We start from the raw sequence: 16,610 nt of genomic DNA, 5'->3' as shown, positions 1-16,610 counted from the left end.
AAGTCATTAACATTCGCTGGAGCTGGTTTGTGTCCTTACCAATGAATATTGATAGTGATATTGATATTGGGTATGAGGGACCGGGTTCACAAATGAGTCAGCTGATGTGGAATGCAATGTCTTGTTAACACGACGACAAATCGCTCGGTAGATCAAGTGCCACAACGTCTGTGGGTAAACGTAAGGCTGGGATGCTGGCCTTGGTACATGAAAGTAAAGATCAGGTTTGTCTACACGCATACTAGTGCATATGAATTAGTTCAATTATATCCAAATGTCGTGTGTTACAATGTTTCGCTTCAGGGAATTTTTTTCCTCATCATTAGGATTATTTTCCTTTTGCATGGAAATGGTGGAAATTTTTTTGATTTAATGTGGAAATTCCTAGGTGAACCGCGAGGCGAAGGGGCTGACGTGCGATTCGCGAGAAGTTTGATGGCTCGTCGGTGGCATTCCAGCGTCTGCTACAGGCGCCGGGGTTCCCAGGTTGGGTTATCAGGTGTGACGTCTGGGGCATTATTGCCTCCGGGCAACTACATATTCAACTTGGAAGCGATCGTTTAGGACCCGAATAATTGGTGTCAATATCCTACACGAGTCACGTTGATCTTCGATCGATTACACAAGAGGGGAAAAATTCATGAAATTGCAGATTTCATGGTTGAAAGTGACTGTTTATCATGCCGTAAATGGTGGCAAAAATATTTTTTAAATGATGAATAGATTGATTTTATGCTTTAGAAAATTATGAAACAATTTTAGAATGTTTGGGGGACAGATACGCGAAATCGTAATACAGAACTGAAATTATTTTATTACATACAAAATCGGGTAACTGTATATATCTGGCATATAAAATCGGGTAACCGGGTATTAACATTTTCAATTTCTGCTGTTTTGTTCGCGCCAAATAATACATTTTGGAAGATGTTTGATTATTACATTTTTGAATAAAATTGGTTGGAAAAATTGATAAAATTCGGAGATAATCAGCATCATTCAAATTTGTTTCCGGTATGAAATCTATTTCATTTGTTACAATTTAGTTGATGAAATTGTTGGGGTAAGACTAATTTTTATAAATTATTTGCGCACATTTCCCAAACACCAGCAATTAAAATTTTTCAATTATTTTATGACTTTTTTGCTAAAAGTAGAATTTGTAATTCTTTTAGATTGTTAGAATGATTTCTAACGGTTTTAAATAGAGAACCGATTTCAGGCCCTTAAAGTCTCAATAATGAATTTATCGTAAAATGTTTGACAACCCAGGGCCAAATAAGGTGTAAATGGAAGCTCTGATGTTCAACTGAAAATGTTGAAAATAATTGATATGGAAAAACTTCGTTTTTGTTATTTGAATATTCAACGGGAGTAAAGGTCATGACCCTAATAATTGAATAGAGGAGGAAATGTCATTCTAAATGAAGAAAATTGACTGTTTTGTCCCTCAAATTTTAATTGTATTTAAGAAACAAACAACTACGAGATCAAATTGAGTTGTCCCACTTTAGATTCTGGAAAGAATTTTAGGTCTTTCCCATGACGTCTACTGCCCTCAATGTCATTATTGACCGCCGCCTATCCCTCATGATCACCTAAACTACGGAGTCGAAATTTACCACGTCATTCGATTTTATTTCGCCACGATTTCTCAATGTGAATTTCCCAGATTTTTCCTTATAAACAAAATGCCCATGACGACTGGAATTAGCATACATGGTTTAATAACTGATGTGCGTTGGTTCATGTTCAGGGAAAATCTGCAAATTTCGAACAAATCATTTTACGGATCTTCCTGGAATAAATAGACTAATTATATGAGAAAAATTCGAATCCTTTGCACATTTTGTTTTCAACATACGAGTTTGGGATATACGAATAAAATAATTTGGACGAAATTGTACTTATTTCTTGCAATACCTCGCACTTCTTCGATTCATCAACGGATTTGTTGAAACATGTAAAAATAATTCGGCAATGTAAAATGACAAAGTAAAGCCAAAAATTTGAGCTTCCTCAGCATGTTCACAATTTCTAGTACATACACTACTAGAAACTTTAAGAAATTTCTATTTTCAATGTTGTTCATGAAAATGGGTAGATAAATATTTTTCATCCCGGCGCTTCGCGGGAGGGAAATCTGACTTTGCGCCTACGCCGGGGCGAAAAATACAGTTCTAACTACGGGAGGTAAAATAAAGGACCGTTACTAACATACTTACAACGTAATTCCACTCGTGAGCACGGCTCCTTTATTTTACCTCCCTAGGTTAGAAATATACTAAGTCGCACGGCAACTTTGAATTAAAATTATCAGTTGCTTCAACCCTTGCGTTGTTATCCGTAGTTTTGCAATTGTTAAATGATCATATGTTACGGTGCTCAACACGAAATTCATCACAAGTTTATTGTGAATATCTACTACAATTCAGTAGCAAAGCGTTAAAACCGTTCAAGTAGATCTTGACTATGGCTCAATTTTTAGTGAATATCTCGGAATCTGAGGGAGATAGCAATTTTTTTGTCACAACCTTTTTTGTAGAGCAAAGTGAGTGCTACAAATAAGTCATTACGAAGAAATCGTTATCTCCTTCAGATTCGGAGATATTCCTCGCAAACTCAGCTGAGAGCAAAACCATTTTCGACTTGAACCGTTCTACCGCTTCGCTACTAAATTGTCAAGACCCTGAGCGCGCAAGACGTATTCATTAACTCAAAAAAAAATCAGTATCGTTTGAATTCTGCCAGCATTCCATTATTCAATCCACTATGAAAATCCATGTAAATGAGCAGAATCATAAATAATTCAACTAATAAAAATCTCCTTGGGATCCCAGCCTAATGAATTCCACCTGATCCTGCGAGTAAATAAAATCACTCATTAAATCATGACTCAACCCCCACCCCAATCCACCCGGAATATCCATCAAACAAACTCCACAAACAACGCAAACCGCCGGCCCCCGAAGACGCCGTTCGCGGAGGACAAGCCAAAGGGTTCTGAATATCCCACGCAGTTATCACCCACAGCCAACAACAGCCGTTCGTTGACTGACAAGTAAACGTTCCTCACACTCCCAATGAATCAGCTATTGGTTTCAGGCAATCGCCACGATATCCGACAATTCTAAACGCACGGGATCTCCCCGTGTCCATGCCTGCGCACGCAAACACATACACACACCGACACTCGTTCATTGAGATGAAGAAGAGAAAAAAAATTCCCAACCAATGAGAATGCCAGATACACCGTAGACGGAGGTAAGCGCGTGGTTCCAGCACAAATCACATGTTCGTAGTACCATTAATCCGTGTATGAGAATAATGAAAGTATTGAAGTTGTTCAAAGAATGATAGTGGACTACCCGAAAGCCCTCAACGATTTTCAAACCTCCCACCCGCATTTGTCTCATTCTCGTCATCATCTACAGGGGGGAATTTTTTTTCCCCCTTGCCTGGGGAAAATAGTGGGGGGGCACCCCTGACCCGAAGCGCGAGGCGGTGAAGGGAGGTAACGTTTATATGCAGCGGCAATCCGCCCCGACGTCGCATTCGCTCGTTCGCTTCGCCAAAGCAGGAGACGAAATATCAGCCGTGAGATAAAAAATAACATTTTCGTTTGATATTGTTTTTTTTTAATCAAATCTCTGGAGTGATATTCGAACAACAATCTTGGAGGAGAAAACAATTCAACAACGTGACAATTAAAGCTCCAATTGCACGACAGACAGAGGAGTTAATTTTTTGTGGTCGAAGGAATTCGCGAGTTTTTTTTTGGATCAACTCCAAGTTTTCGTCGGTCCTGATTAACATCTAAATCAACGTTCAACATTTGTGAAGATTCAAGGGCAGTGAGGCTCCGGCGTGTGTCAGTCACTCTCTTTTTGTTGAACTTGGAAGCGTCTCGAGGAGGCTGTTTATCCTTTGGAGTATAATTCTTGTCGAGGAAACACGATTGAGGACATTATGATGGCTGTCGCAGCGGCACAGAAGAATCGCGAGATGTTCGCTATCAAAAAATCGTACAGCATCGAGGTGAGTCGACCTGTCATTCCCCCTTTTTCCCGCGGTTTTGGTTTTTTAATTTCTTGGCGACAGTGGAAAGTTCAAGTAAACGGGTAAAATACGAGTCGATGATCGATGGCATTCCGGGCTACGTGACTACCGGTCCATCTTTCGTAACATCCGTAAAAAATTACATCAGAAAAATATGTAAAAAGAGTAAATATAACCGAAAGCATGGAATAACGCGGCGACACAATTTCACACATGATCTTGTCCTCTTTCATCTTTCTTTTTCCGGTGTACGTTGCTTCCTCGTCACGTAGCACACAAACTGTTCATCGAGAGTGAAATCCTTCACTAACTATCCTCGGGATCAGCGGTAATACACACAGAGGCTGGGGGGAAGCGAATGACGAATGGAGAAAGTTCACGGGATTTAATTGTCAAGATGGTTGCACAACGACCTTGCCGTGGACGGTTAATTGGAATAGGGCCATCTTCATATCGTTTATCGTGGAATTTAACATTTTTCATTCTGGGGGAATTAACGATTTTGGTATTTATGGGGCACTGAAATCCAATGGGTGGGGAATCCTTGGCCCATCGTCCTGAATCGACGGTTCCATCGTCAAGGCCACCTGTTTGCGGTTTATTTTGTTTTGATACTCAGATAACGCATGGAATCGGATATAAATAAACTTATCATTCCGGTTTTTTAATGATTATACTGAAATTTTGTACTTGCGGGTGGTAACATTTTTTAGTGGGCGCACACTGTTAGGGATTTTTCGAAAATGCAGGGAAAATATTGTACTAATTCTCATGAGAACGACATTGAATGAGATTTAGGGGAAAAATGGGTATGGAGTTGCAAGTTTTAGGTAGAATTCGAGGAAATTCGGGAGCTTTCAGTGAAAGTGAGACGGAAATTTCACAACTTGAGTGAATTTTCAATGAAACATGAATATTCCCAAACAAAATCACATGAATTTTCTATTTTTTTCTGAATTTTCACGGAATAATGGAACTGAAAAGTCAAGCATTCATTGGAACAGAAAATTAATGGAATATTTTACTTTTCAACGACAAGATCTCCTGAAATTTCACATGATAAAAATTTCCGAGATTGGACACGGAAAGTCCGAATGAAAAATTTTAACAGTGCAAGCACAGCAAAAACAAATGTCTAAACTTCACACACCTGTCGTAAACATTTTTCCGGCACTAAAAAACGTCGGAATGAAATGAAAATTTGTTTGATTTTCAAACATGAATTGAAATGTTTAGGCACCTATTCGTCTCAAATTCAGACAAATTTCCGTCTCATTCAGACGTTTTTTAGTATCTGAAAAATGTCTACAAAAAATGTGTGAAATTCAAACATTCGTTTTTGCTGTGAGAATGAGTCCCTGAACTGGGGTTTAGTCATTGACCGTGAATCGGTAGATTTTTAGAGTGAATTGTCGGGGTTGGCTGATCACTCTCGGACTATTCCACTTGCTCTCGAGATGCCTCTAGTTATCGCGACAACCGATACAGTTAATCGGCACCGAGAAGGGTAATTTCGTCGGGATTAATGGGACTGGGGTGGATTAATTTTTGAATTCAAAAAGAATGTTGAGGGCTAATTAATTGGCGTCTGGGGGTGGCATCGCTCCATCGGGGGTTGAACCCGATCAATTTAAGTGACCCTTCCTCGCTCAAAATGAGAATGCAGATTACCGCAGAATGAGAAAGATGTTAAACACGCCTGGGCGTTATTTTGGGCATCAGAGTGCGGACCTCTTCACCGGTCTCGACTTTCTCCGCGTTATACAAATTCTATTGATGTTTTTTTCGGCGCCTGCAGTCCGGGAACATTCTCGGGGCCCTGATGAAATTTGGGAAATTGACGGAGGGCTTAGTATACTGAGACAAAAAATTTGATTTTATTTGTAACAAAATCACTGGGAGAAAATTAGTTTGGAAATTTCAAGTTGAAATGCTGGGAGTTTGGAGCAAAGAATAAGTTACATGTTTTCTTATCTGTTGTTGTTTACGGATTAGCTGATTTCTTGAGTATTCAATGAAATTTCAATTTTCAAATCTAGTGAAAATCAGATTCGGACTCACAACATTTAAAATTCACAAGCAATCGTTAATTGAATTTTTTTTAAATGGAAAATTGCATAGGCAATATTTTTTACCACAATTCTAATAAAAAATCGAATAAGTCAAGTAAACTTTCACATTTTTAACTAAAAATTTTTCAAAAATATTAAAACGTTCAGCTAAATTATTGCAATTTTTATTTTGGTAAAAATTCTTGAAAGTTTAATTCCCTACACGATCACTGAATTCATGCTATTATCGAAGAATCCGTTAATTCCTGAAATACTGAATGAAAATGATCGAAAATCGGGAAAATTCAGGTAATTATTGCTCTGAATTCTCAATCCATTGAGTGTATCATTAACTAATATTTCATTTTTACGAAGAGTTTGGAAATTCAAATCCATTTCAGTAAATTTTCCAGATGAAAAATTCTATGTACGATTAGACATTAAATTGAACTTAAATTCATGACTGAAAATTGAAAATTTACATGAAGCTGTTACTTAAATTTCTACTTATTCATTCATTCAAATCAATCAAATTATTTTGAGGCAAGAATCTAAATGAAGATCCTATTTGGGAAATTTAGCCATTTCCTTGTCTCAAGTATGTTTATTCTGCATAAATCAATTTTTTTCAGTTCAGTAAATCAAATAATAGATAAATCACATTTTTTTGGCCATTGCTTATGGAATTCCCACACAAAAAAATATAGGTCAGTCCAAAAATCTCGTTTGTGACAATAGTAAACAAATATTAATTTTCGGCCTTGTCTATTTTCTTCCGGGTGGACTGCCCTTGGTCCCAAAGACCTACGCAACTGAAGTTTAGGATATCTATTCATATCATATGTCGTAATTATAGTTTTCGTTGCAGAAAAATTTCATTCCAATTTTTATTGTTATAAGAATCCTCAATTCTTCCCCCACTGATACCGAATTCATAAAACGAAATCAATTAATGTTAATAATACAAAGATAAAAAGTTTCTAGTGTTCAGAACAAAGTCACTGAAATGGCGAAATTCAAGGTTTTATGCGCATTGTCCTCAAACTAGAAAACTGCTCGTCCATTTCTAGAAGAATGATCTCTAAAATTAAATATTAAAACTTATTTATTTCAAGCGGAAGAAGGTCTTGAAATGAGAACCGGCAAGTCCTTGAATTGAGAAAGGTCAAGTTCTCAAAATCAAGAACAGTCGAAAGGGATCAAATTCAGGAGAGATTGAATATCAATTTAACTTAGCTCACTAGATTAAGAAAGACCGAGTTCCAAAATTCCGAAATTCTCACTGAAAACGACTAACTTTTTTCCTCTACAAAAATAATAATTTACTGGTCGGAAGGGCGATGACAGTTGAAATGAAATATTCTCAAAATATTTCATCATCCCATTCAGGATCGGAGTTCAACGGCATTGAATCACCTGCTCGTTATTGACGAAAAAAAGAGAATTGTTCGGAGTCCAGTAACGCCCGGAGAAAGTCACGCGCATAACTCGCACTTTCATACCATTGATAAACGCTAGACGATGATGTTTCCCATAACCTACTGAGTAATCTGGTCGATTATGTCACACCGACTTGTCGAGACAAATTACTACAACGGCGATTATTCAAGCCATTCAATCTATATAGGTACGCATTAATAACTAGCACATAAATACCCGATAAATCATGTTAAACGCTAACGCAGTAAAACTGTTGGTAAAAGTTTGAAAGTCTTCGAAATGGCTCTTCACCGTTATTGATGTGAGAAAAATATTTGAAGGTCATTAGTTTCGGATCATATCGTTCTTTCAGGGAGGGAAAGGGTCTAATTTTGCGGTAGAAAGCCGATTCAATTTTTCAAAGAGCTATTTTTCAAAGAAAAGAATTGTGTAGAGGTATTACCTAGATATTTTATAATAAATCATTGGAAATAAGACGTTTCTGCAACCTATTATTTCGGTCTTGACGTCATAAAGTGGTATAAGTACAGTCGTGGACTTAAGTTCGTGAACAGCCTGCACTTGCATCCTATGTGTTTTGTTCATGAACATTAGTACCCGACTGTACACTGTTAGAAGATTACTCTTGAAATTTGAAATGAAAAAGCTTATGTCTTCACTGACGAATCAGTTAATTTCTTGAATATTCAAGTAATTCTCGATTTTCAGATTCATACGGAAATGAGAACCCTTGAAAATTTTGAAAATTCAGGCAATAACTTTTCTGAATTCTCAATCGATTGAAAACTGAATTGTATGTGATGTTCAATTTTCACGACGAGTTTGAAAATTCAAGCGTTCGTTGACAAATCAATGATTGTTTAACATGAAAACTCGAATTATCTTGAATTTTCAAGATAAAGGAGAAATTTAGTGAACGCTTTCATTCGAAATTGAATTCAACTTCACAACATCGAAAATTCAGATGACGCTGTGACTGAAATTTCAAGAAATCTCTAACAGTGTAATACTGGATAGCATTCCGTTGGTCGCGAGTAAAGTTGGTGTGGGGAAAGAGGGGAGTTGCCGTCATCCAGTGGATAAGACGCACGTGAAGATTGGGTTAGGTTCGCTCGAGCCAATCTGCGATTGGTCCAGCGTTTGATCACTCTTGTGACGTCATTAGCGATCTCAAAGTGTTTGAAATCTCCATTTTTAGACAATCAATGATTAATTAACGAACAATACCTCCAATATTTCGTGACGAAAGCCCCCTAAATGGTCATTTCCCGCCAACGTTAGCCACCTTAAATTGAAAACATAACCATTTAAGGACATCCAAGTATGTTTTACAGTTTGGTACAGACTACGCTACAGATTCAATCATTTTTCACATTCAAATTTGTCAATTAAATCGCGTGAAAAAAATTGGAAAAAATCATAAATATTCAACGTCATTCAAATTCCATTTTGCACAGAATTATTATTTTTTTAAACATTCATTGATTATTAATAAATAATTAAAATTGTTCGAACTTTCGGAAACCTTATTTTTTTAGGCACAAAATCTGTTTTCGTTAAAATTATAAATATGAATAAATTTGTTATAATTCCGGACAAATGATTTTTACGATGGAAAATTGGTTGATTCTTTAAATTATTTCGTTAATTTTTCTGCAAAAGTAGACTTTATAATTTTTTATCAGTTTTAAAAAATATTTTCTAACGGTTCAATATCAAAATTCAAATTCAGACTTGTAAAGTTTAAATAATAAAAACATTGTACAATGTCCGGAAACTTAGGATCAAATGAGGCTCAAATGGAAGCTCTAATGTTCCGCTACAAAAGTATAAAGTACTTGGATATCGTTAATGCCAAAATTTGAGATTGAAAGGTTTTAAAAAATCACGCAAGTTCTCCACAATGAGTAAAGAATCCGGTGAACGATAGAATAAAATAAATACAGGTAATCACGCGACGACTTAGTGCCAAGTGGAAAAACCGAGACCTTGTTCGTATTTTCCGAAGGCAGTGAAATCAGGTGTAAGCCCCGCACTGATGCCACAAGCGTTCAATTAAAAATCATGATGTCTTAATGAAAAATAAATACACGAAGCGGAAGGGGGGCTAGGGGATGCCGTCAACAAGGAATAATATCGGATGGATAATCATGGATTGAGAAATCAATCGTCCTTGTCGACATGATAATTATGAATATGTTATAAATATGAGAACGAAGTGATTGTAAAGTAGAGAATATTGGCTGCGGCTGGCTGCGTGAGTCCCTGAGTCAACGTTAGCCACTTCAATGTGTTGTACGGGAATACAACCGTTATAAGTTGGAGGCTCGACACGTCTCCTTTTCTTTCACATTTATCCACTACGATAATTCTCAACCGTACGCGCGCCGATACACTATGCTAATCGCGATGCATTTAATTGCTGCATTTATTCCTCCCGTATTTTCATTATTTTTTTTCCCTGATGTTTTTCTGTATCTCTACTTGAATTGAGAGGAGGGGGACATACCTGTGAGAAAGAGAGAGAGATACTTGATCTTGCCAATAATTAGAATCTTGTGAATTTTTGCAATTACGTAATTATACTGAATTTTCAAAATTTTAAACAAAAAAAATGAGCATTCCATCAAAGCAGATATTATACTGAATAGTGAATTTATTAGGAAGATAATAGGGGTCTTTTAAGTGTTACGTAAGCAAATGTTTGGACAGTGCTGAATTAATTTTCAGCAGATTGTTATAATAGTTGTAATAGTTTTTGTAGCTTTGATTACTGCATCTATTCCTCCCAAATGGGCATTTTTATGATTCTTCTCTCTGAAGTTTAGTTTATTAGAGATAATACTTGTTTTTTACAGTAATCACAAACTTTTGAATTTGTGATATCATGAGATTATGCTGAATTGACAATTATTTGCCAAATTTATACCAAAAAAGAACATAATGTGATGAAAAAACTAAAAAATTAATTTTCAATAAATTATTGTAATAGTTTAGCATTTGATTGCCGCAATTATTCCTCCCGTTCTTATAGTATTTTTTTCTTGATTTTTTTTCTCATTACTCAAACTGAGAGGAGGGGAGCGCATATCTCTGCGAGAGACTTATCGCGAGTTTCGTAAATTATAGACAGATGGACGCTACTTATTCCCGCGAATAATCAGAATGATTTGCATTCTCGCTACGCGATCATACTAACTTCATGATTCTTTCCAAAATCTTGAACAAATAAGTGAAAATTCCTCTTTAAAATGGAGTCCATAGAAAATTGAGAAATCAATCATTGGAAAGATATTATTTATTTACCATAAATCATCATAACAGTCTATTAAGCATGCAATTCCTCACGTTTTTTATGATATTTTTTATTGAGTTTTTTCCCGTTACTTGAGCTGAGAGGACGGAGACATGCCTTTACGAGAGACTTACCACAAGTTTTCAGAATTATAAAACGCGACAACTTGTTCTTGCTAATGATGAATATTATTTAAACTTTTGTGGAAAACCAATCACGCTAATTCGACAATTTCTCCCAAAATTTGAAACAAAAAAATGTCCATCACTCAGGGAATGTAAACGATCCCCTGAAATTTCAAAATTTTTAATGAAGAATTAATCAATTAATGCAATGATTAAATTGATTTGGACAATGACATGACTGACGAGGTCAATGGCGTGCGACAGTCGGGCACTTGATCAAGGTTTTTTCATCAAAGCAAAACATGCATTCCGGTTAATACGCATCCCATACCTGGGAATAATCGACTGGCTGATGCAACTGCACACTCATCGCTCGTCTATCCGCCGGCAAAAGTACTTGGCCCACTTTGGCCAGCGGACTCTCTCGGCACACGCGACTCACCGATACAATAAAGTGACTAGAGATTTTTTTCTTCTCAAACTTCTGCGCGAGAAATAGCCACCTGTGAAGTTGGCACGAGCCAATTAATTGTTGAAATCGCGTGGGTTTGAGACCCACAGGTGGTCAGAGGTCCTTGGGCTCAATTTCCGCGGTAATTTCCTCCTGCGAGAATGATCCGGAAGAGCCTGAAGGATCAACGGGGGAACATTTTCTGCTTGAGAACGTTGGGTGAATTGACTCGTCTAACTTTGGATTCACTTTGATTAATTTCAGAACGGCTATCCGGCACGTCGCAGGTCCCTTGTGGACGATGCACGCTTCGAGACGCTTGTGGTGAAGCAAACGAAGGCGAGCGTGCTTGAGGAAGCCCGTCATAGAGCCAATGGTGGGTGCCGATATCATTCAGAATATTTTTTAGATGATTTTTGATGCTTATGTTTTTCTTGATGTTAACTTGCCATTTTTGGCTGATGAAATTAGGAGAAAATATTACCAAGACTCAATTCCAATGTTTCGATCTCTGGGGAATACTTATTGACGTGCATTATTGAGGATAAATACTCCCATCAGTATAGAAATCATTTTTGGAGGTGTTAGTTCTCAAAAATACTTTTTGGCACTACTGCTATGTTCACCTCGTTCCGAAAAGTGCCTTTTCGTTTCCGTGTCTACGAAAAGTCTTTTCGTTTACTTGTAAACGAAAAAGGCAGTTCGTCCACTCGCTGCTCGAAATAAAATATTGTTCCCAATATTCATTGGGGAAATGCCCGAAAAAATATATTCAACAGTAAAAAATCCAAAAAAGTATGGGGATGGCAAGATTTTCGATCAAACTAAAATTTTGCTTGAAAAATGTTGCTTGAACGAAGTACTTTTATATCCCTAAGTGTCATAATCAAGAAAAACCTAGAGCACTTGAAAGATTAAAAAAATGATTTCAATGTTGTTTGCATGCGGCACGTTTTATGTTTATGTTCTATTATTTTGGTTAGACTCAAGCACTGATCCAACTTGCGCTCAAGAGACTCAGAATCATGAGGAGCCATACGTGTCATCCAGCGATGACGAACAGGGAGATTCACTCAGATTCGTCGCCAAAGAAGGAGGTAAATTGTTCTCTCAATTTCCAGTTGCTTCTTTGATTTTAATTTCCGGAATGTGCATGATTGTTAAATGTTGTCGTGGTCATTTTTAGAAGCCAAAGCTGAAGCTTCATCCTCCGACGGCGAGGGAAAACCCAACATTGACGATGGTAAGATCGAATGTCAACTTGGATTCATGAATGGAATGAAAAACTGTAAAAGTCCTCAGTGGGATTGAGTTGCTGAAAAAAAATGTCAAGGAAAGTCCTTAAGTGTCCGAGGGTAACTGGGTGAAGGGGAGTAAATGGAGGGTGAAACAGCCCCCATTGTCGCGGCGGGTTAGAGCCATGGAAAGGGAGAAAATGACCTTTGTGCATTTTCAGAAGTAAACGTTAAGATGGCTTTTTGTTACCTCCCTCAAGTGTTCCACCCTGGAATATAACTAGATATTTCTATTTTGCACTCTGAGAACACCCACGCCTCGTCCTCCCGTGCTCCAGGAACTTTATTGGCTTTCCTTTATTGTGATTTGAGCAAATGGACTCTAAATCGATTTATTTTCTCACTCACGACCCTCGCAATGCATTCTCAACACTTTTTTCATTTCACTTTCCCTAGATTATGGACTCACCGAGGAGGAAGTGGTGCTCGCCAAGACAATTTCCGAGAGCCCGGAGGGTGAATCAACAGTTCAAAAAGCAGCCCTTATGCTGCGTTTGCGCGACGGAATTGGTTCTCTCGCGCGTATATTGAAAACTGTTGAAAATTTCAAGGGCACTGTGACACATCTTGAATCACGACCATCACGCAAAGAGGGCACGCAATTCGATGTACTTATTAAAGTTGACATGACACGTCAGTGTCTCCTTCAATTGATCAGAAATTTGAGACAGAGCTCGGCGCTTGGTGACGTTTCTTTGCTAGCTGACAATTCTGTCAGTATCAAGGACCCGTGGTTTCCGCGTCATGCGTCTGAACTTGACAACTGCAATCATCTAATGACAAAGTACGAGCCTGATCTTGACATGAATCATCCTGGTTTTGCTGACAAGGAGTATCGTGCACGCAGAAAGGTCATCGCTGAAATTGCATTTGCGTATAAATACGGTGATCCAATTCCCTGCATTCCATACACTGAGACCGAGAACGAGACTTGGTTGCGTGTTTTCAATACTGTTGTCGATCTTGTGCCAAAGCACGCTTGCATCGAGTACCAGAGAGTCTTCAAGAAGCTGCGCGAGGAGAAGATCTTCGAAGCCCACCGCATTCCTCAGCTCCAGGAGGTCAGTGAGTTCTTGAAGAGAAACACTGGATTCACCCTTCGTCCAGCTGCTGGTCTGCTGACGGCCAGGGACTTCCTCTCGAGCTTGGCATTCAGAATATTCCAAAGCACCCAGTATGTCAGACACATCAACAGCCCTTACCACACACCAGAGCCGTAAGTGTTTTTATGTCATTAGATCGTGGGGAAGTTGAAAATTCATGCGGGATACGAAGTTTGGGGGGGCTTTAGGGACCGCAGGGTACGTGGTATAAGTTTTCGGATAGGCTGGCAATCGATACACTGCGTTTTGACGACAGACGTAGAGTCAATCGGGTAGTTGGTGTTGGTGGGTGGATGGGAAAGAGATTTTAATGGAATCAAGCTTGCCGCTCTGAAGCTTGTAATGGAAACTCTAATTGGCTTTTAACGACACGGTGACGTGGATAATTTCATTGACAACGGTTTCGCACTTTGTGCAGATATTGTCTTCACTCTATACAAAAATATACGAAAATAGAATCGGTAATAGCGAGAAGGATAACAATGCAGGGTTGAAAAACCCGAGAAGTATTACACGTTCATTTTCTCCTGTTACAGTGATTGCATTCACGAACTTCTGGGACATATGCCACTGCTTGCCGATCCCAGCTTCGCTCAGTTCTCCCAGGAGATCGGTCTAGCCTCCCTCGGCGCATCAGACGAGGAGATTGAAAAGCTCTCGACCATCTACTGGTTCACCGTTGAATTTGGTCTCTGCAAGGAGGGCACAGAAGTCAAGGCCTACGGAGCCGGTCTCCTCTCAGCCTACGGTGAACTCCTTCACTCTCTGAGCGACAAATGCGAGCACCGATCCTTCGATCCATGCACCACTGCAATTCAACCGTACCAAGACCAAGACTACCAGCCCATCTACTACGTCGCTGAGAGTTTCGAGGATGCTAAGGACAAATTCCGTCGTTGGGTGTCAACAATGAGCAGACCCTTCGAGGTCAGGTACAACCCACACACCCAGAGAGTCGAGGTTCTCGACACAGTGGAGAGGCTCGAGGGTCTTGTGTCCCAGCTCAATCTCGAGATGACGCACCTGACGAATGCCATGAACAAGATCAAGGCACGAGCGTAAATTAATCGCTCTAATCCAAATAACTTTTACCCCTCCGACATGTGATCCACACTGTTATTTAAGGATTCACATTATCTTCTCCGTCGTGTTTATCAGCGTCATCATCATCATCATTCGTCGTTGTCATTTTACCCTGTATAAAGTCGTCATTCATGATTCTCAGTCTCAATTATTGTCTCCATCATCACCATCACTAGTTTTGCATTCGTCCAAACCACAGGACTACGCAATCCGATTTTATGGATTGAGTGTGAGATTTATCGCTGAGTCATAAGTTTTTTTTTTTGGCGAAGTGAAGACTCGGCGTTGTATCTTGCTCGTCACTCCCCGAAAGCAAACCTTTCCTTTTTGTCTCCAAACGGAATGGAAAGAGAATCGAGAGTCCGGTTTGGATGAACTGCTAGGCAACAGTGTGATGCGTGACTCTTGGACGATCAAACGAGGCGGACTATTATTATTATTGTATTATTATTTTATTCGTCTAATCCCTCTCTCTCATTAAAAAAATACGGAAGAGGCAGCTTGAAGTTCCCTTCGGCCGTCATCTCCGATTCTAACGTTATGTGTGATCCCCTAGATTGCTAATTGGCCCGCTGTAACGAACTAACTCTTAAATTAAACATTCAACGCGGGTTTTATGATATTATTATTATTATTTCGATGATATGTTTAAGACAGCGTTTTACGTTCTATTACAAGTAGATCTCTCAATCGCGTCGGTATGAATGTGTTTTAGGATTCAACGATTTGGTTCCGGTTTTTATATTTGTTGGCGTTTACACGTGAAACGATGGAAAGTATTCTAATTTAATTGATTATGTATTTTTTTTAAAAGAGGGAAACGCCGGGTAATTCATTTTCTGAGTATTTTATGGACAGAAAATGTCGATGAGACGGAAAAATAAGTGTTTTAATGCCTTTAGAATTGCACCTCCTGTCTGTGCACCAAAACCCTTTAAAAATGTTGAAAGAATTAACTGTGTATTCACCCGCGTTTCAGGACGCATTGCACAATGCAATTACTTAATCCTTTTAGATCGTTGTATCCCATGAATATTTTTTGTTTGTATTATATTGTAAAGTACACGAATAAAATGATATATGCTGAAGTGCGATCTTTTTATTTTGACCCTATCGTCTTTGAATGACCAATAGAATCAGGAAGATGAATACGAAACTGGGAAGAAACTGAGAAAATATGGGAAATTACATTGATGCACCATTTGGCAAGAGTTTTGCGCGTGAGTCAAAACTCGCGCGGTCTCTTGGGTAAAACTGAAGAAGAACGGTTTATCAAGTGACTGGTAAGACACACTGCTAGAAGGATTTATTTGCTGTTAACGGGGCTGTTAATAGGCTTCTTAACAACAACTAAATAGTTTCGTCTTTTCTATCCTAACAGTCGAGTTCCAATCAGAAACGCATCAAATCATTCTCACCCAAAATTAATTAGTATTAGTATTTTGAGGACAGAAAATGTAGATGCAATGAAAAAAATTAGTGTTCTAATGCCTTGAGATTTGTAAAATCCTTTAAAAATGTTGAAAGTATTAATTGTGTATTCAGGACACATAGCACAGTGCAATTACTCAATCCTTCTATATCATTGTATCCCATGAATATTTGTCGATCGTATTATAAAGTACACAAATAAAATGATATCTGATGAAGTACAAGCTTTCCGTTTTGATGTAGTCGTCTTTTTTTTTTAGTCGTGAAGGTTATCTGG

General features: G+C 38.3%; 1 protein-coding gene across 1 annotated transcript; it reads left to right on the top strand.

Moving 5' to 3' along the window:
- The first annotated feature begins 3,567 nt into the window (after positions 1-3,567).
- Positions 3,568-15,990, top strand: LOC107047468 (tyrosine 3-monooxygenase). Its single transcript, XM_015270243.1, has 6 exons — positions 3,568-4,038; positions 11,686-11,797; positions 12,405-12,518; positions 12,608-12,664; positions 13,113-13,932; positions 14,356-15,990. Exons 1-6 carry the CDS (start codon positions 3,970-3,972, stop codon positions 14,879-14,881), a joined length of 1,698 nt encoding a protein of 565 aa, XP_015125729.1. The 5' UTR covers positions 3,568-3,969; the 3' UTR covers positions 14,882-15,990.
- Positions 15,991-16,610: the final 620 nt, after the last annotated feature.

The sequence above is a fragment of the Diachasma alloeum genome, unplaced genomic scaffold (genome assembly GCF_001412515.2).
Source record: "Diachasma alloeum isolate Michigan unplaced genomic scaffold, Dall2.0 Dall_scaffold_00183, whole genome shotgun sequence".
Taxonomy (NCBI): Eukaryota; Metazoa; Arthropoda; class Insecta; order Hymenoptera; family Braconidae; genus Diachasma; species Diachasma alloeum.
The sequence above is the reverse complement of the archived record's forward strand: the minus strand, read 5'-3'. Positions and strand labels throughout refer to the sequence as shown.

Bases quoted from the DNA above. Each gene is read 5' to 3' on its own strand.
- LOC107047468 (XM_015270243.1), top strand. From the start codon at position 3,970: ATGATGGCTGTCGCAGCGGCACAGAAGAATCGCGAGATGTTCGCTATC. The intron at 4,039-11,685 runs GTGAGTCGACCT...GATTAATTTCAG, and splicing joins AAAAATCGTACAGCATCGAG to AACGGCTATCCGGCACGTCG. The intron at 11,798-12,404 runs GTGGGTGCCGAT...TATTTTGGTTAG, and splicing joins AGCCCGTCATAGAGCCAATG to ACTCAAGCACTGATCCAACT.